Raw genomic sequence first — 22,173 nt, forward strand, 5'->3', positions numbered from 1 at the left:
ACATAGTAAAACCTTGAGTTCCCTAGTTATGCTGTTCTAAGTGATGATTGTGACAGAACAGATTTGTGATTAGCTTAAAAGGGACACTGATATGGGAAAGAAAATGTTCGTTTTAAAATGCATCAGTTAATAGTGGTGCTCCAGCAAAATTCTGCTGAAAATCTGTTTCTCAAAAGAGACTTTTTATATTTAATTTAGAAATCTGACATGGGGCTAGACATATTGTCAGTTTCCTAGGTGTCCCAGTCATGTGACTTGTGCTGTAATAAACTTCAGTCACTCTTTACTGCTGTATAGAAAGTTTGAGTGATATCATCCCCTCCCTTTCCCCAGCAGCTTAAAGGAAAACTATACCCCCCCCAAACAATGTAGGTCTCTATAAAAAGATATTGCATAAAACAGCTCATGCAAAACCCTTATTCATGTAAATAAACCATTTTCTGGATATACTTTTCTAGTAGTATGTGCCATTAGGTAATCATAAATAGAAAATTGCCATTTTAAAAAAATAAGTGCTGCCCCTGGGATCATACGATTCACTGTGCACACAAACATACCAACAAACCATACTTGTGAGGTCACATGAGCCAATTAACTGACAGAGTTCTGTCTTTTGCTTCAACACTTCTTCCTGTTCAGTTGTGAGTTGTAGCATTTCTGGTCAGGTGATCTCTGAGGCAATACACAGACCATCACGAAATGGTGACTCGAGATGTAAAAGGTCAAGATTTACTTAAATATATAGACCAGTTTAGTAAGATTCTTAAATATGCCACTTAATATGATGTAAACTATCTGTAGTTTAAGTGTTCATTTTGGAAGGTTACAATTTGGAAGGTTATCAGATAGCAGCTCCCTAACACAAGATAACAGCTCCCTGGTAGATATAAGAACAGCACTCAATAGTAAATTCCTGGTCCCACTGCGACACATTGTTACATTGAGTAGGAGACCAGTTCCATAGTGCAACACTGGCTCTTTCTGAAAGCACATGACCAGGCAAAATGACCTGAGATGGCTGTCTACACACCAATATTACAACTGGTTAACTGGTTCAGGAATGAAACTTTATATTGTAGAGTGAATTATTTGCAGTGTAAACAGTATAATTTAGAATATAAACGGACATCATAAAAATCATGTACCAAGCATCTTGGTACTTTTAGTGGTGCATTAGCAGTTGTAGTTCAGGAGTACATAAAGTTTCCTTTATACACTGAACTTTATAGAAAACGATTGATGAATGATTTGATGCAGACAAGTTAACCAGAGGCAAGTTGCTCACGTGGTAATTATAAACAGACTATGTTGTGACCCCACTGCCACCTCTTCTTATATTCAGAGCTCCCTATGCCATGGGTTGTCGCCGACACTTTAGAGTTTGCCCTTTGGGTTATGCATTTAAAAGTTATTAGGGTTCCTATTGGGCAGTAAGTACTGCAGCCTTGTTAGCTTGCAGTGAATATATGTGGGGCTTTATGAGCATATGTTCCCTGTGGAACTTAAAGCTTGGCTGCAGTTCTGAAATGAATGTGCCATGGGATTCAAATGCTTATTTACATTATGGTAATCCTGTGCCGGAGCTGATGGCTCAAGGGATTACAGGAGCATCAGTTTCTGATCATTTTTATTTCTGAGACTGTTTCCCACTAGGCGGCAGTGTGGCTCTCTTTTAGCAATTTGTATTTTGAAACTGCATATTCTTTTGTAAAAGTATTTGTAACGGCTCCTCTCCTGCACCTGTATTATATGTAGGGCTAAGAGTTCTGATCACAGCTATGATCGATATCAGTTTCATGGTTTTACCCTTAGTGTGTGCGTTTTATCTTTTTTAAGTGTATGTCAAAGCCGTGTATCCATTGCCTTAGTATAAGCTGGCATTTGGTTGGAGAGGGAGAGGAAAGGTGGACCCTCTCTGAACCCTACATACTCCTTAATATTTTATAGGTGAGTTTGGGAAGGAAGTAATAGAACCTTGCAAGGTGATCATCCACAAACTACTACTGGCAGAAACAAGCAAAGCAGGAACAAACTTTAAAAATAACAGTTTTTAGACATTTTATATTTATATCTTACTTCATAATTATTACCAGAATTCTTATAGGCCTGTGTTATATGCCACCCCTCCTATTAAACCTATATGAGGGTTGCCATGCATATGGACTGGAGGATATTTGGGATTGTGTGACTCATGATCACTGTGTCAGTCTAACGTGCATTGGATAAATGAGGATAGCAGAGCACTGAGGAGCTTTTGGTCCCAAAGCAATTGTGAGTGAAGGCTGAATTTTGTTTCCATTCCAAATTGACACTTCTCCTGCTATGTATACGCACACTGTGGCAGGTATTGATTATATATTGCATGGCGCTAAAAGGGTCAAGCAAATTCCTTTGTGCAGTTTTATGAAGTGACCTTGAGCTGATGATGGATGTGGCTGATTGTGCGGTCACTCAGCTGATGCCTTGTTAACACCATGGAGCTATTATTATAATTATGGCAGCGACATTTTTTCCACAGCAGTGTCATATGGGAAATAAGGCTGACAGTGCAACGAAATGGAACAAGTGGTCGGAAGCCCTGTCTCATAAGCGCTTGCAATTTAAAGGCTGCACAAAGATACAATTGTGATACATAATGCTGCTTTTAGTGATATTTTAAAGGAACAGTAACACCTAAAAAATATATTGTTCTGCTGTGCTGGTAAAACTGGTGTGTTTGCTTCAGAAAGACTACTATAGTTGATATAAAGAAGCTGCTGTGTAGCCATGGGGACAGCCATTCAAAGCTGAAAAAGGAGAAAAGGCACAGGACACTCAGCAGATAACCAATAAACTCTTTAGTTTATAATAGGATTCTTTAGAACTTATCTGTTATCTCCTGTGTATCCTAAGTTTGAATGGCTGCCCCCATGGCTACACAGCAGCTTGTCTGTGTCAAATATAGTTGTATTTCTGAAGCAAACACATCAGTTTTAACAGTGCAGGGCAACAGTACATTAGATTGTCATTTCTTTAAAACTGTTTATTTTGTGGTTACTGTTCCTTTAAGGACTGCTTTTCATAGCATTTTCTTATTTTTAACTATACTTGAAACACCCCGTTGTTCTACAGCTCTGTCTGTCCATATGTTAATCTTGGAATGAGGGCATTGTGCAATGATGCTAGGAAGCAGGTAGCTTGCCGGTCACCTGAAAGCCTGCTTATGGTAACCTGTTTATTTTCCTGATCTTCTGTATTTGTAATGGGTAATTGCCTCCCCTGCAAGATGAATATAAAAGCTAATCTAGGCGATTAGCAAATAGGTGATCCTTTTGTAGGGAGATCGAGTTTTTCTTTGCATTCCACCCATTCCTCTTAAGTGGCAATAAGGTTTTACAGCTATGGGACCGGATATGCAGAATGCTCAGGACCTGGGTTTTTCCTGATAACTTTCTGTAATTTGAATCTTTGTACCTTAAAGGGATTCTGTCATGATTTTATGGTTTACATTTTATTTCTAAATTACACTGTTTACATTGCAAATAATTCACTATACCATTTAAAATTTTATTCTTAAAGGAACAGCAACATCAAAAAATGAAAGCGTTTTACAGTAATAAAAATATAATGCAGTGATGCCCTGCACTGGTAAAACTGATGTGTTTGCTTCAGAAACACTACTATAGTTTATATAAATAAGCTGCTGTGTAGCAATGGGGGCAGCCATTCAGAGAGAGGAGAAAAAGCTCAGGTTACACAGAAGTTAGCAGATAAGCTCTGTAGAACATAATGGTGTTATCTGTTATCCACTATTTAACCTGTGCCATATAGCTTTTTTTTCAATTTCAGCCATTGCTACACAGCAGCTTGTTTATATGAACTATAGTAGTGTTTCTGAAGCAAACACACCAGTTTTACCAGTGCAGGGCAACACTATGCAATATTTTAATTACTTTAAAACACTTTAATTTTAGTGTGGAGGCAGCCATCTGCATTGTGCCTGATCCTGAGCTTTGAGAAGGAGCCAGCACTTCAGGATGGAACTGCTTTGAGACCGCTATTGTTTCTCCCCTTCCCATTGTATTATACCACGACATAAGTCATGTTACGACACTGATTCTAGCAATTAACATCAAGTTGCATTGGAGCTGTTCAATCATAAATGAGAATCAGAAGACAGATGATCATGAATGCAGTTTGGAAAGTGGACTACTGTTCTTGAGAGATCTCGCCACTTAGTCCAACTGTACACAGTCTGCTAATTTGTTCATTTAGCTCAACATTGTGCCAAACTAGATTAGTCCCATATGCATTCAGCTCTGTAGTTCATCTCTTTGCCATGTTGGCAGACAATGGGAAGCGAAGAGTGAAAATGAATGTGGCCATGTCTAAAATACAGTACGTAGAATAGAGTGAACTATAACTTGCAGTGTGTGTCACTATGCAGTTTGCATGTAAATCTTTTTGTAAATCTTTTATAATATTTTTCTTTTATAATGCTAATTATTAATATTCCCTGTAGTTTTATAGGGTGATGCTGAGGAAGGAAGTAATCTTGGCATAGCAAATTAAGGTAGTTTGTGGCATGTTGAAATGAAAGGGGTTCTGAATGCAATGAAAGGGGTTCTGAATGCAATGAAAGGGGTTCTGAATGCAAAAATGCATGAAAGTAAAGTAAATTATTTTAAACAGCTTTCCAATATTTCTTAAATGGAAATTTCCGATGGCGTTACAAGTATTGGGATTGTTATCCGGAAACCCGTTTTCCAGAAAGCTCCAAAGTATGGAAAGACCATTTCCCATGGACTCCATTTTATCCAAATAAATTTTTTAAAAATAACCTTTTTCTCTCTAATTATAAAATAGTACCTTGAAATTCAGCCAAACTAAGATTTACTGTAATTAATCTTCATTGGAAGTAAAACCAGCCTATCTGGTTAATTTAATGTTTACATGATTTTGTAGTCGACTTATGGTATGGAGATTCAGATTACAGAAAGATCCTTTATCTGGAAAACCCCAGGTCCCAAGCTTTCTGGATAACTGGCCCCATACCTGTACGTCTGTCCCTTGCTATTCTCTGCACAGCTAGTTCTAGCTAATGAAACAATGTAGCAGAAGGCAGCTGACAGACCTTTGAAGAATCATGCAGAGCACTGTGGGAAATCAAGTTTGCTGACTTCTGCTGTGTTTCAAGAGTCGGAACCAGTGGTACAGGGAGAGACTGATAAAATAAATGTTACTAGCCAAATTTTATTTTTGGGTTTTCATTCCCCTTTTCTGATAGAAATATAATTCATGCATGTTCCAGAAGAGAGCATCTTTTATATATATATATATCTATATCTATATCTATATCTATATATATATATATATATATATATATATATATATATATATATATATATATATATATATATCCATTTGTCATTAAGAAGTGCATATAAATGGTAAAAAATAGGGCTCACAGAAGATTAAAATTTGAGCAGAAGGAAATTTTCCTATTCTCCTCATTTTGCAGGAGCTGTGTGCGTGCTTGTGTGTGGGGGTAAGTGTGATAGCTGACTGCTATGCCCGTACATGTCTGTGAGTGTGTAGGTGAGTGTGTGAGAGTTTTCGTCTCTCGTCAGGGCTAATAATTACAGCGCTAAGCATTTTTCCAGGAGCTTCTAACAGCCTCTAATGATGCCGCTGTGGAAGGGTGGCAGCAGTCGTTAGCTCCTTCATTAGGAGCAGCAGATTAACGAGCAGAGGGCTCAGTTACTTCAATAACAGAAAAAAAAATAAAATAGAGGAAATAAAAACTGCCGGCTTGGGAGTCTCTTGCGGGCTTCCTGTTATCTCATTATAGTCTGGTTATTAATGAGGGGTAGGAGTTGTCTGACAGCATAGAAAAGGCAGTTCCTGATGAAAACCCCTTTCATATTTAGGAGATTACCTAATCCAGCAATTTAACAAATTTCTGCATTAAAATCGTCTCGCAGTAATTGGACCAATATGTGTGTCATTCTGCCGCAGTACTAATCCTCATCTCCAGGCGGGTCACTGCTCTTTCCAGCATTCACTATACTGCCCTAAGGGATGGTAATATCCTTCGTGGGTAAATCACTAATGCTTTAATATTTGTAGCCAGCTAAATGGAAGTGTATATGGGCTCACTTCATGACTGCCTGCATTCACTTTGTATTGTTCTAAAAGTTTTTTCTAAATCAGATACTGGTTCATGCCCTTCATTTATTTTGGAAATACAATTCTTATCCTTCTACAAGACGTTCTGTAGAGACCTGTAGTACAGTAATAATTCCATGTCCAGAGGCTGCATAGTAGCTATTTCTCATTCCTTCGACTGGACAGGGTGTAAGCCCTTAGGCCCTGCAGATGTCCCATTGGTTTAAAGAACAAAAATAGAACTTTCCTGCCCCAGTTGTGCCACAGCCACGTCTTTATGAAGCCATTGTTTCTCATAATGTGGCATATTAACTAGTAACAGAACTCTTCTTCCAACATAAGAGAATTAAGTCATGGAAAAAAAAGATCCTGGAGAAGTCCCTGCTGCAATCATCTGTTTCCAATAGCTCTGTATTTTCTTAAAGGGGAACTCCACAGAAACATAACTTAAGCTTTTTGAAAAGTAAAGATAATTTAAAGCAAATTCGCAATATACATCAATTAAAAAATATGCAGACGTATCATGATTTTTAGTGGTTTGTAACAGTTCCCTAAGCCTAGCCCCCTGCTCTCCTGCTAATATGTCTGACTACTTTGCTGAGCTGGCTGACTACTGTTACTTTGTATAAACAGCCAGCTGTTATCAGCCTGCATCCTCCAAACCCCACAATTCCCTGCACACGTGATTTCAATTAGGAAAGGAATATCAGAGTGCAATGCATTGTAGGTTATGTAGTCCCTGCATGTTGTCTGTAAGCTGTGTAGAAGTTGTTACAATTTGTAACATCAGTGTTTAGTTCCTCCTTCCCTGCCAGGATTTCAAATGATGCAGAAAGAGAAGAACTGTTAAACAGCTGGATTTCAGCATAGAAAATGGCATTTATTCATACTTTTTGAAAAACAGGTAACAGTGTTGGGTATATTAGGGCTTTTTGTGTTATCTGGGCCTCTTTATCAAATTTTGTTTTGGAAGCCGGAGTTCCCCTTTAAGGAAAGCAGGCCATGCCTCTAACTGTGAGTAACACTTCTATTAATGAGTAGATTGCATAAAGCCTTACTCTCTCTGCCATGGAACGTTGTGGGGAATGTCACTACAAACAATGGACAAGGAACCCCCAGTAGTGAAACATACGCTTGGGATGTATTTCTGTTTAAATGACTATTGATGCTTTTTTGTGTTTTGCTTTATTTATCCATTTATCCAGGCATGTGTAATACAAGGTATTTTCTTTGCTGGTATAAATATGCTGGAGGGAAATGCTGCCTACCCTGACTTGGCACAAGCAAGACAATATTTACCATATAGGCAGGTAGAGGGCTTAGGACAGTAGCTTTAGGGGGGGCACTCCTTGGGTGCTTATGGTGGGGTTAAAAAGCATTACCAAATAAATAATGGTAGGGAAGGGGACAGGTTGCCTGAAGTGCTTAGGGCGGCACTGGCTGCTAATAGAGCCTGGACACAAGTCTTATTAATTTATAATTTTCCTGTTCTAATCCCTTCACAGATGGAAGATTTAAATCTCCCAGAGATAAAGAGGAAGAAGTTAGAGAAAAAGGAAGAAGATAAGAAAGAATTCAAAGATCTCTTCGACTCTGACAGTGAATCTGAAGATGGCAGTGGAGGATTATCACTCAAAGGTACAGAGAGAATGCATGAAACCACCTGTCGAGATCATTGTTTTTTGTTGAACATTGTATAGCGCCACACAGTGTTATGGCAATCGTGTTGGTGTCATTATAGAATCATTGGCAGGAAAAAACATACGTTTCAGAAGCACCTCCATTAACCTGTGTTTTGCTATATAACACCTACATAATCCTCCGTATATGAAAAATTGCATTCCCTACAATACAGGGAATGCAGGCAGACTCCTTTCAGAAAAGTTCCCAATTACGGGACAGCCATCTCCTACAGTCTATTTTTAGCAAATAATTAATTAAAAAAAAAATAATAATTTTTTTAATGTAATAATAAAATAGTGCCTTGTATTTGATAGTAACCAAGATGCATGAGTCCATTTTGCTGACAAAACAATCCTGTTGGGCTTTATTTAGTGTTTAAATGATTTTTAGGAGATGTAAATTATGTGGGGAACATCCCTTAAAAGGGAACTCTCACCCAAAGAAATAATTCCAAATCCTATTGTATGATGTTAGTGAAGCAAAATAAACTTCACTTACACTTTATGAATGATCTTTTACATGTATGTATGTATATTTAAAAGTAGATCAGAGTAGGGGATGCTGATATTCAGTGATATTCAAAAAATAACAAAAACTATTTTTTTTGTGATTAAAAATAGGTCAAAAGTATGTTCAGCATAAGTTGTATTTCTTGAACTTGTTTTAAAATGGGGGTATGCTGCGTTTTAAATTCCTTCACAGCACTGTAGGAGAGCTGTAGGATTAGATAAGGAAGGTCTGACAGTCAGAGAGCATGGAAGTTGTATTCTAGATTAAACTGCAAGAAAATTCTCTAATGATTCACTGAAGTTGGGGAAAGCACCATTGGCATGGTCTGTGTCCTGTAATATTGATATAAAGGCATGTGGTATTTGTGGGTACTATTTCAAAAAACTGAAAATATTTGTCAACTTTCCTTATAATTGGTGCTACAGTCTGCCCGGAAAGGCTGGGGTTGATGAGCCTTTAATTAGTCGTAAGGAAAGCAGTTTGGGCTGTATATTCTTTAATGCTTATTACTGTACTGTTCCTCGCCTTTTGGATTCTAATTTGAAAAGCAATTAGAGTACCAATAATGGCAGAAAAGAGATGTATTTTGGCTTAAGTATTTCCATGCAATCATCTCTAGCAGATATTGAAACTTGGCATCTGATATCCCTTTTCCATCAATTGTGCTTTTCACTAATACAGGTACAGTCTATTATGTAGAATGCTTGAGACCTGGGGTCATAAATTTAAAAAAAATAATTCAGACACATTTCCAAGAATATCTATGATATCATGTAAGCTCATATCGCCTTCTATCCCTCATAAATACCAATGGCAAAATATTAGCAAAAATCTTGGCTACAAGGCTTACCAGGACAGTGGAAGATCTAATACACCCAGGCCAATCCGGTTTCATTCCCGGGAGGGCGATGGACTTTAAACTCTATTGTCTCTTCACTAATCTCCAACTCTCACACACAAACAAAGACAACAAAGACTAGTAGCATCACTCGATTCTGAGAAAGCGCTCAACTCTGTAGAGTGGAACTACCTCTGCGAAGTACTACTTAGGTTTGACTTGGGCAGCAAGTTCATCCAGTGAGTCAAACTACTCTATATGTCCCCAATTGCCAAGGTTAAGGTCAATAACTTCATCTCTCCCCCGCTCTTTCAACAAGGGGGATGCCCCCTTTTTCCCAGTCCTTTTTGCACTAGCGATTGACCCATTGGCTATCATTACAGGGGCTGCCCAACCATCAAGGGGCTTCAGTTTGCCAGTGTTACAGATAAAATATCCCTCTTTGCTGATGATATATTTATATACTTAAAAGACCCCCTAGAATCCTTCTCTGCCCTTTTTACCACTGTTCAAGACTTCAGCAAATAATCTGGACTGTATTAATTGGGGAAAATCACAGCTATTTAGTATCGACCCTGCCCATCATACACCACTTCCCCCACAGGCGCAGTTGAAGTGGGTCCCAATGTCATGGGAAGACATGTTTTTTTCAAAATACATCAGTCAATAGTGCTGCTCCAGCAGAATTCTGCACTAAAATCCATTTTTCAAAAGTGCAAACTGATTTTTTTTTTTAATATTTAAGTTGGAAATCTGACATGGGGCTTGACATATTTTCAGTTTCTCTGGTGCCCCCAGTCATGTGACTTGTACTCTGATAAACTTCAGTCACTCTTTACTGCTGCACTGCAAGTTGGAGTGATATCACCCTCATCCCCTCAGCAGTTCATCAGTAGAACAATGTGAAGGTAACAGATTACAGCTCCCTGGTAGATCTAAGAACAGCACTCAATAGTAAAAATCCATGTCCCACTGCAATTCCATAGTGCAGCACTGGCTCTTTCTGAAAGCATATGACCAGGCAAAATGACCTGATATGGCTCCCTACACACTATTACTACTAAATAAAAAAAATTTTTGTTTCAGGAATGAAATTTTACATGGTAGATTGAATTGTTAGCAGTTTAATTTAGAAATAAAAACGATACCATAAAAATCATGACCGAATCCCTTTAAGTACCTGGGGATATGGGTGCACCCCAACCCCCAACTTTTCCTACAACTCAACCTCAACCCCATAACTGACTCTCTGTCTCAAACCCTTAAAAACTAGGTCAAACCATCGCTTACACTATGGGGAAGAGTGAATATTAAGATGATATTCCTGCCCAAGCTCATTTATATATTCCACAACACTGTTACTATCCCTTGACTCTTCTTTAAAAAACTAAATAGAATCATAATTCCATTCATCTGGGCTAACAGCACCCCTCACATTTCCTGGGAAAGACTAACAGAAGCCACTGAAAAAGAGGGCCTGACCCTTCCACACTTCTACTATACTACCTAGCCTCCAAAATCTAGTATATACATTGGTACCTTTCTCCCAACCCCTACAATCCCAACACAGCACTCGAAGCATCCATTTTCAATGAAATAGCAGGCCTATGCACTTTTGGCTACAGACACCACTCCTTACCAGAAACCCTACTGAGTCCACACAAAATATGGACTGCGGCTTTGAAAATCCTAAACCACGCATGACCACTTCTTTCACCCCACCTCCTTCTTTGGGCCAACTCGCTCCTATCCCATCTACACGAACTACAAGATTTTGTTTACTGTCCAAGGCTGAGCTTTAAAATACTTTTTGACATTATACCTAGTCCCCAATTTCCCACACACCAAAAGTTGCAAGGAAAAGTACAGGGCTCACAGGTCCAACTTTATAGATATCTCCAATTTAGGCACACCTTTCATATGCTTTCCCTTACAATGGCTACAGGATACCCTCTATTCTCCATCCCCAGCTGAACTCCTATCGGGACACAAGAGAGAGATTATGGGAACAGTCAAGCCACCCCTTGACCGTGCCTACCACCATTGGTCTCAGGCAATTCCAGGACTTGACTGTGAACAATGGGAGAAAGCCACAGACAATGCCTATAATTTTCTAATTTCAGTACAAATTCCTCCACAAAACCTACATAACACCCCTCAAGTTGAGAAAAGTTGGCAGGAGACAAGATGACTTCTGCCCACGATGCAAATCTCCTGGGTCGAATTTTATCCATATGGCTTCCCCCCCATACAGGAATTCTGGTCTAAAACAATAGAGACCCTTGCAAATGAACTGGGCACTCCACGGATAGTGGACCCAGCAGTCTGTTTGCTAGGGGTGATAGATGAGTCCGGTTACAAACGCTCATGTTCTATGCTTAGAAAGCAGTAATTATTTCTTAACATTCTGGAGATGGTTGGTGAAAGGAGCTCTTCCCCTAATCAAATTAACCTACAAAATGAGGGGAGCTCATGATAAATTTCATAAGCGGACACTGAGAGATCCGCTCGTTTGGCGATGTTGTCAAACAAGCGGATCTCTCCCCGATATTCCCAACTTGAGGTGGGCAATATCGGGCTGATCCGATCGTGGGCCCTAGGGCCCGACAATCGGATCCTAACGAATAGCAATGGGCGGTCGGATCGCGGGACCGCATCAACGAATAGATGCGGCCGCGATCCAACGGGATTTTTTGTCCCATCCGATTGCGATCTGGCCGACGGTCTTTCGGCAGCTTTTATCGGCCCGTGTATGGACACCTTAAGGGGACCGGTGTGATCTGTACTTTCTAGGTATGTAACCTATTGTTTTAAATCGGATGTGACCTGCTTTATACCACTAACTACAGCCACATGTATATCAAAAATTGTAACTGTCAGCTATACAAGTATGGGACCTGTTATCCAGAATGCTGGGGACATGGGGTTTTCCTGATAAGGTTTCATACCTTAAGTCTACTAGAAAATCATGTAAACATTAAATAAACCCAATATTAATTATATCTTAGTTTGGATCAAGTACAAGCTACTGTTTTATTATTACAGAGAAAAAGGAAATCATTTTCAAAAATGTAAATTATTTAGATAAAATGGAAGTCTATGGGACATGGGCATTCTGTAATTCGAGCTTTCCGGATAATGGATCCCATACCTGTACTATTCTCCTGCCTGTATATGCCTATGCCTGACCAGACATCAATCCAATGCCATTTTACCAGACATTGTATTGTATTTTGTCTGTTTGTTTGTTGTTAAAATTAGGGATTCACTTAATGCAGAATTCGGTTCGGGATTGGCATTATTCAGCAGAATTCAACCAAATCCAAGTACCTGGCCAATCCAAATCCAAAAAATCATGTGGCATTTCGTCACACAAACAAGGAATTCAAAAATGTTTAAATATTTTTTAACTCTCGTTCTCCCTTGTTTCCCCAATTTACATATGCAAATTAGTGTTCGGATACGGGTCATTATTCAGCAGCATCATTCACAAAGGAATCGGGATTCAGCCGAATCCTAAAATAGTGCATTCGATGCATCCCTAAATAAATGCTAGGAAAAAGGTATAAAGGTTTGCCTTTAAATTCATTCATGTGTCATTGAGGAAGGCCTCTCTGGCCTCATATGTGTTTTTTTTTATGTCCCCCATCAGTATGTTCCCAATGGTTTGCACTTTTCTAGTTAGCACTATGCACTAGTGGTTTGTTTCTCCTGCCTTTATCCATAATTGGGAGCATATTTATTAGCAATGGAGACAGGGCCGCCATCAGAAATCACGGGGCCCCCCCCATAAAAAATTTTTTTAAAAAAAGAAAAACATTGACGCCAGAGGGCCCCCCCCTTACAAGTTAAAAAGAAACATTGGGACCCCAGAGAATATTTTCTAAAAAAAAACATTGCTGGCAGGGGCCTATAGAGTATTAAAATAATCCATTCACTGGTGTTCAGTAGAACTGAACTCGTGACTTCAGGAATTCAACTTCGGCTCCTTTCATGGCTTTGGGTCTTTTTGCAGCTTCAGGGTTAAAACTTCGGCTCCTTTCGTGGCTATTTCAAAAAGTGCAGCACAGCCAGGTCCCCCCTGATGGGGGCCCGGACCCGGTAAAGCTGTACCCCCTGATGGTGGCCCTGATTGGAGATACTGGTGATCAGCAACTAGATTTGAACAGTTGAGAACAAAAGCAAAGATCTGATTGGTTGCTATAAGCAACATCACCGGTGAAGTTTGTCTCCAATGTTAATAAATAGGGATGGGCAAATTTTTTCACCGTGGAAATGACGCCCATAGACTTGTATGGTGTCACGCTTCAAAAGAAAAAAAAAAAAAATGACGCGCGTCAAAACATTTCTGAAGGCCTCAGACTTTAATGGGTGTCTGCGACATTTCGCCAGTGGTGAATTTTTAACAAAACGGGCCAAATTCGCCTAAGCCTATTGTTAAATATGCCCCTAAGTGTGTGTGATTTTTCCAGTCCTGTTTCTTCTGTGCCCATTCTTTGGCTTTTATTGCAGAGTGTGTTTCCTCTCTTGTACATTTAACTGTTCCATCACATTTCTCACTTGTGATCAAGGCAGCATTTGCATCCTCAGTCAGAGAAAGGAGTCGGGATGCCCTTTGGGTTTGTCCTCTCCCAAGAACATGTGCGCTCTCCCCCTCTGCAACACATTTCCCTCCTTCCTATAACGACACACTTGTTGATGTAGAAGTCAGAGTGAGGTCTTGGCTTAGTTGTGTGCAACCAATCTTGCTGCCTGTCTCTCATGTTTACAGTGTAGCACCGCTGAAATATCCTGACTGACTTATACATCTCAGCCTGTACCCTCACACAAAAGTGGCTTTTTAGCTATTTAGTTGCCTGCAGCTTTTCTTTGGGGTGGTAGAGTAAGTCCTGCTCCCCCATTTGGCGACACAGATCTGAGGTTGGGACCTCCGTGACTACTATACAGCAGCCCCCCACACACCAGCTTTCACTCCTTGCCAGAAATCTGTTGTTAATTCGGTCTGCGGCTCTCACGCCAGCCCCTGTGTCTGCAGGTGGACCTCAACATTGTAGCTTACGGACCCTCTGGGAGGAGAGTTGTAATTTGAAGCAGCCGACTATTGTGAATTAAGAACTGCCTGCAGAGGAGAATGGATTTTGTTTTCTTTAACCCTTTTTACCCAAGTGGTTCATGGGTAGGGTTTCCACCTTTGCTGATGGCTAAACCCGAACATGGGGGGCAGGGCAGTGATGTAGGAACAGGCATGATGACATCAGAGGTGGGCACAATGATGTTGGTGGAGTTATGACACCAGGGCAAGGTTATTGTATCACTTAGATGCAACTGGCTGGATTTCTATCCAATGTTTTAAACTGTTTATGCCCAGTTCAAAACCACACAGGTGTCAACCCTATATTCTGCTTGATGATTAAGCCCAATCCTTTAATTACAGGTATGAGATCTATTATACAGAAACCAGTCATCCAGAAAGCCCTGAAATACAGCAATTGTAATTTAGAAAAAAAAAATTCTTATTTTTAAATGAATTGCTTTTTTTCTGTAATAACAAGAAAGGTGAGTATCTTAGTATTTAAATGCTTTTCATGTACAGTATTGGCCAGATTATTCATAAGGCTGAAAACCGAACAGAGAGTTCAGACCCGGACAGGCCTTACAAAAACCGAACTGTTGGGTCAAACCCGAACAGGTGGCAACCGTGGGGTTTACTGCAGAGCAGAGAAACAAATGCTCTGTTATCTGCAATCATTATTTTTGATTACTCATCTCTCTTTTCAGGGCATGATTGCTAGGGTAATTTGGACCCTAGCAACAAGATTGCTGAAATTGCAAACTTGAGAGCTGTTGAATAAAAAGCTAAATAACTCAAATATAATATATTATATAATATAAATAATAAAAAATGAAAAGCAATTGCAAATCATCTCAGAATATTACTTTCTACATCGTACTAAAAGTTAACTCAATGCAGCATAGCCAAGTCCATAGCCATTGGTTCAGCCCGTGGCCCAGTCTGCTGGAAGTGTGGCCAGTGCATTTTCTGTAGAAGCTGTATTCTTATAGAACACTGTTTTCTGTATAATTCCCCCTTGTTTCCTCATGCCTGGTAGACCATTAAAGAGAGAGTATCACCCTTCAGTATTCCAGATGTTTTGAGACTACAACTCCCCATTGGGAGGTTGATGGGAGTTGATGAGCTGGGAGGATGGTGGGAGTTGTAGGCTGACGGCAGTGGCAATGCTTAAGATGGCTTTCATTAAAAATCGGTAGAAAATAGGTGATTGTCTATCCCTGGAATAATGAGGGTTTAGAATTGTATAGTGGTATGTTCTGGCACAAATGGTTAATATCTATATAGGTAAAGGCTAGTTCTGAGGGGCACTGGACCACTTTCCAGATGCCACCATCCCCCTCCTGTCGTATTCTAGTATATATAGATAAAAGCTTATACTGCGTTTCTTTGGGAGCCTGAAGGCAGACTGTAAGAGATCTGTTGTGGAGCAGAGACTGCACAGAGGCCTTATTAATGGCTCTTGCAGCAGGGCTGGATGTTCTCCTCATGTGGCAATTAACAGGCAGGAGTGGGCAGCTGGAGCCTCTATAATGAGCACCATGTGAGTGCTTCCCGGGGCCCATCTAATGGATGTTAGGGACCTTGCTTGTTACTCTGCCACAATCACCTTCTCAAGTGCAACGATGCTTCTCTGGCTTCATTTCCTCTTCTGCTGCTGTAGCAACACTCCATTCTAACCCCATTCTTCCTTTCACAGGCTTCTCCGAAAGGCTTCTTTTTCACATTGTTATCTTAGCACTCGCTTCTCCATCTTTGCCACTTTCATTTTGTTTTTGCGGTTTCTCTGTTTTTTTTGTGGACTTGCACCATCGTCCATTCCAGGGCCGGACTGGGAGTAAAAAGCAGCCCTGGCAAAAAAATCAAAGCAGCCCACACATAAATGCGTGCTGGTCTTTTACTTACACACACGCATATTTCATATGCATATATATATATATATATTTATACATATATATTATATAGTGGATAATGTACCCCCTACTGTAATTTATAAAGATATTATAAGTCACCGAGGAGTTATGTGACCATATAAAAGCACCGCATAACTCCGAGGTGATCACTTATCTTTATAAATTAGGGGGTACATTATGAATTATAATTTATAGTTTGTAGGTGCCTTAAAATGTAAAGAATGGCTTTGCTTACATATTACTAAACGACACTTATTAATATGCTATGCCTTTGCCAAGACCACCCCCCTCCCCTGATTTCAGCTTTCTGCTTATGTTTCCCTCTTTTTTGGGGGGCTGATTACTTATTTGAATTTCTTTGCTGTGTTCTGCCCTTGCCTTCTTGCTTGCCATGGTTTATGTCATCAGTTGCAGCAGGTAAAGGAGATAGATCGGAGGAGGGGGAGTAGGACAGAGAACAAGACTCGGGATTGAAAGTAGGAGGGGGGAGCGAGAGAATGTGTTACAGGGAGGGGGGCCTGAGAGCAGAGAGGGACCCTGCAAGCAGGGAGGGAGATTGGAGAAGCACCGTGAAAGGAGGAAGCTGGACAGAGCTGACATGAGGAGCTGTGAAACTTGAGACAGTGGGTGACTGTGAGGGGGGGGGGGCAAGACTGGAGAGGGACTGTCCGAAATCAAACAGACAACTGGAGGCAGCTTGTGAGGGAGACCCTAAACGGAGCAGTCAGAGGCAGGGAAAGAGATGTGCAACATACGGAACGCATTTTAGGACATCATGCGCCTAATTACCTTTGCTGCATGCGTTGTCCTATGCCTTCTCCATAGCGCATTGTTTGCCTTTGTAGTCACGCATGCTCCAAACGCATGATATCCTAAAATGCGTTCCGTAGCAACACTCTTATCAGTAAAGCTAAATAAAGTATTACCTCCTCCACGCTCACTCGCTCTCTCTCCCCCTCCCTCTGGAAATAGCTTCGGCGTGCGCACTTCAACTATGTGAACTGTGCGCTCCTTGCTCGTAAAATATATTTTCCTTCTAATAGCAGATAAGTGCAGCGCCCGGCCCACTTCATCACAGGATAGAGCGGCCGTTCGGGCAAATTCCCGAACGGACAGATTACCAGTCCGGGCCTGGTCCATTCACACCTCACCTCCTGTCGCTGGACTCGTGTTGCTGTCAGCCAAAGGCCACTAAATACAAGCTCCACATCTGTACAACAGTAACTTGTCCCTAAAGTCAGTGTAGGAGCCACATGCATCAAGGTTCATGTTATTAGCATGTACGCTCTGTGTTGTAGTGGCCAGGACTGCTGGACTCCTGTTAGATTGGATGTTGCATGATGTGTAAGATGGGCAAGAACCATTGCAGAATTAGGAGAGAAGGCGCAAACCCTTAAAAATAGAATGCGGGGTGCTAATCCATAGGACACTCCCCATCAGGGTCTCCAAAATTAGCTATAATCAGAAACGGATAGTACACCCAATTAAAGAAAAATAAATTTATTACAAAAAAAGAAAAAATATAACAAAATTTACAAAATATTTGGTGAGCCCAACGCGTTTCGGCCTTATGGGTCTTTCTCATGGGCACAAATGATAAAAAAAAAATCTGCCTTTTTGATTTTTTTTATAATTTTTTTTGTAATAAATTAATTTTTCTTTAATCGAGTGTGCCATCCATTTCGGACAAGAACCATTGAACCATATGTTACTGTTACTTAAAGGGGGTGGTTCACCTTAAGTTGACTTTTAGTATGTTATAGAATGGCCAATTCTAAACAACTTTTCAATTGGTCTTCGTTATATATTTTTTTTTTATATATTTTTTGAATTAATTGCCTTTTCACTGACCCCATTTAAACAACAAAGGCTACAAATATATTGTTGCTGCTATTTTTTTATTACTCCTGTTTCTTTTCAGCCCCCTTCCTATTTATATACCAGTCTCTCATTTAAATCAATGCATTGTTGATAGCTGAAATTGCAAACTGAAATTGCTGATGAAAAAAACGAAATATCTCAAAAACCACAAATAATAAAAAATGAAAACCAAAATATCACTCTCTACGTCATACTAAAATTTAAAGTTGAACAACGCCTTTAACAGTATAAATGCCACAAATCATTTTTGTAGCTAAAAATATTCATTAAATAAAAATGTTTTTGCTGCTGGTGGGAGTCCAGTGCATTTTATGCTGGGATGGCGGCTCAGTTGGTGACTTTTTTTTCTCTCTTCTTGACAAAAATGAATCATATCTCACTGTATTGCAAGAATTGTTGAGTCTAGTAGGATCTGTATTAGCTACAGCACCTTCACTGCTCATGATCATCTTTACTCTGGAGAGGCCAGTGTGTCCTTGTGCCACTCTCATTGGCTCTTTTTCTAACTCCATTTGCAGATTCTGTAGCTATTGTCCTCTCTCTGTCTGGCTTCTCCATCCAAAATCCTTCTGTCAGTCTCGGGCTTCTAGAGTAATATTATAGGGGAACTACCGCAAAAAATTAAAATTTAATATAAGCTTCATCACACTGAAATAAGAAGTTTTCTAAATATAATCAATTAGAAATTCTGTACCGTTTCTCAAATAATCAGGTTTATGTTCACTATTCCTCTCTCGGCATCTGTTTCTCTTCATTCTGTCTTCATGGAGCAGTTAGGTGTCAGATATTCATTGGCAGATCCAATATATCTTATAGGAGGGCTCCTTTTCCCTAGAAGATTTATTAGATCTCACTCACAAGAAATCCTGTCTCTCTACATGCAGAATTTGTGTGCAAAAGGCAGTTATTTTGTTAGACTTTGTACTGGAATCAGTTATAAAATATACTGTATTGGATCTAACTCTTCATGACTATCTGACACCCAACTGCTGCATGAAGACAGAATGAAGAGAAACAGATTCTGACAGAGCTATAGTGAAGGTAAATCTGATTATTTCAGAAACGATGCATAATATTTAATTGATTTTTTGTAAAAAGTTTCTTATTTCAGTATGCGGAAGCTTATATTTAATTTTAATTTCCGCGATAGTTCCCTTTAATGACAGTATGGCATGGACGTGGCCTAGAAAATGTGGGGGAACCTGGGCAGAGAATAGTCAGTAAAGTCATATTTACTGCCCTATGTTTGCCCATAACCTCTGATGATTATGCACCTGCCCAAACACTCAGAACCACTGCCCTGCATTATGAATGATGAGTTTGTATAAATTACCCATCCTTTTTACCCAGGAATATTCACTGTAATACCCAATAGAAAATTCAGTAGAACCCCAATTTTATCTACCCGGCTTTATGGTTTCCCAGATTTGACAACATTTTTTCGTGGTCCCATACAGGCAATAAATAGAAATAAATAGATAATAAGCAGTTTGGGGAGACCAACTTCAATAAACATTGTGTCCTCTACAGGGAAATCCAAAGCCAAGAGTATGGAAGGATCCTCAGATGAAAACTCAGAACTAAGCAGTGAAGGAGAAGAGGGCGAGTATGAAGTGCAAGATGATGAGAGCAGTGACCTGGAGGGTAAGATGGGACCCCAACTATTGTCATTATAGGGCCTTCCAGCAATGCTGTGTTGTGGTGGTTGCTTTAAAGCGGCATACATTACCTTTTACACTAAGTTTTAATTCTTCTTTTTTTATTGTTTATTGATTATATAGTGAATAAAGTAACCCTTATTGTAAAATATAAGGATATTATAAGTTACCGAGGTACAGGTTATGGAACTCTGAGATGACTTCTAATATCCTCATTTTGCAACAGGGGATACTTTTTTATAATACACAAGATTCAGTGAGTCATCTGACAGAAATGACATCACTAAACTCAGATTATAATCAATGACTTCACTAAGCACCATGTATAGGGATATAGTTTACAGGATATATTCATGGCTTTTGTATATTATACATTGAACAACGAAACAATTCTTTAGTTATATTTATTAATATATATATATATATATATATATATATATATATATATATATATATATATATATATATATATATATATATATATATATATATATATATATATATTCTTTACCGTGCACCGTGTATTGTTTCTAAACGGAGTGCTGTCCACAACCCATATATATATATATATATATATATATATATATATATATATATATATATATATATATATATATATATATATATATATATATATATATATATATATATATAGTGAAATATTGTGTTACAGGTGTGGTTTTGTCACTGCAACCTGTGGCTCTTGCTGTACTGCAACTCCCAGCATCCCTCAGGGCAGTGCCCTGAATATGATGTTATATTAGACTGCTGGATGTTCCACTTCCAACTGACTTAGGATGCTGTAGGGCAGGTTTGACATCCAGGTCAATGGAGATTAGGGATTTAGTAGAATGTTGAGGCATTAAGGGGTTAATGCTGACTGGTAATGAGCTGTGGAGGCAGAGCTGTCAAGAAGCTTAGCTCAATCCTTGTGTCATTAATCACCTTTTACAGGAACAGTGAGAGAGAGAACTGACAGTCACAACCCACCACTGCTCCCCTATGTGTCTCTACATAGTCATCCATGTACTCCTCACATAAAGCACACAACCCCCCCGCTGACGCTCGCACACGCTGACACACACATAGGGCAGATGTATAGCAGGGATGCAGAAAAATGTACATTTCCTTCTCATTATAGTTTCTGCCCATCCCCTGAGATATGTTGTTCCTTGGCCACTGCCAACAAGTGATATAAAGCCCCTGGATTGTATTTTGGGGGTGTAGGTGAGGGACGTTGAACGGTCAGCAGTTCTTCAGCAAATTCCATTTCAAGAAGGTGCTTCATCAGTGCACAATGTGGATTCCCTTTTATCCCTGCCAGCAGAGAATCAGATTATTCTTTTTGACATCCGCACTGTATCTTTCCCCATGTGCTTTGCTTTATATTCAGTGTCACCTGATTTTGTATTAAGGGTGGTGTGTCAGGATCATAGGAGAGGCTCCAGCACAAACACCTGCAGCTGCTACACAACTTGGCCTGTGCAAGTGTTTTCTCTATCTGAATGCTGCAGCAAGCAGCAGTAAATTAATGAGCGCCGAGATTAATTAGTGATGAGCAACCCTCGGCCTGCTTGTTCCTTCCTGATAAAGCAGAATTTATATTTGCTCTTCCGCCCACAGGGGAATCGCAGGATGAAGACGAAGAGGAGGAGGAAGAGAAAGGGGGTAAAATAACAGTTCAGAAGAAGCAAAAGAAGGGGGTGCAGCACCTCTCACTGACTGACTTGAAGAAACTGGCACAGGGGGAAGAAGATATTGTCCAGGATCTTGATTTCTCAGACGATGAGTAAACATGTTGAGATTGCACCAATAACCCTTTGTCAGCTGGATACAATCACAATGTCTGCTCCAATCTCCACTCGCTACTCTGCAGTCATTTGAAGACAAATGAAATGAGTCCATCTTTTGTGCCCATTGCTGCCATTGGCTGTGAACCTCTTTATTAACCGGGCCAGGACAATATATATATATATATAATTACATGTATTATATTTTTATTGTGACATCACAACAGCTGAATAATTTCAGCGACTGAGCTTATCTCCTGCCCCTGCAGAGCCTCGTGTCTGATAGGCTTGTGATTCCAGGCAGAGTACAAGTCAGAGGGCCACGCATATTGTGTGCAACTGTAAAAGTTATTCACTTTGTAATCTATTTCTCTGTATTGTAAATCTGTTGCAACAACCTTCTGTAATCATATATGCCAAACAGATACAGACTGATTTCGACTCATGGTGTGTTGACTGTTCCTTTAAAGGGGATGCAAACCCAAAAATAAAAAGGTAATTTTAAGTAGCTTTCCAATGTGGATTAAAGGGGGTGGTTCACCTTCAAGTTAACTTTTAGTATGTTATAGAATGGCCAATTCTTCGTAACTTTTCAATTGGTCTTGGTCTAGTTTTTGAATTATTTGCCTTCTTCTTCTGACTCTTTCCAGCTCTCAAATGGGGGTCACTGACCCCGTCTAAA

The 22,173-nt window shown here is 39.7% G+C and overlaps 1 protein-coding gene across 1 annotated transcript in view; it reads left to right on the forward strand.

The window, feature by feature from the left end:
* The window catches only part of noc2l.L (NOC2-like nucleolar associated transcriptional repressor L homeolog), a 57,569-nt gene extending 35,637 nt beyond the window's left edge, over positions 1–21,932 (forward strand). The window contains exons 17-19 of the mRNA XM_018225976.2: positions 7,653–7,785; positions 19,574–19,687; positions 21,325–21,932. Of these exons, the coding sequence (XP_018081465.2) occupies positions 7,653–7,785; positions 19,574–19,687; positions 21,325–21,494 (417 nt within the window). The 3' untranslated portion in view covers positions 21,495–21,932. The remainder of the gene's footprint in view (positions 1–7,652; positions 7,786–19,573; positions 19,688–21,324) is intronic.
* Positions 21,933–22,173: the final 241 nt, after the last annotated feature.

Source organism: Xenopus laevis, chromosome 7L, assembly GCF_017654675.1.
Source record: "Xenopus laevis strain J_2021 chromosome 7L, Xenopus_laevis_v10.1, whole genome shotgun sequence".
NCBI lineage: Eukaryota > Metazoa > Chordata > Amphibia > Anura > Pipidae > Xenopus > Xenopus laevis.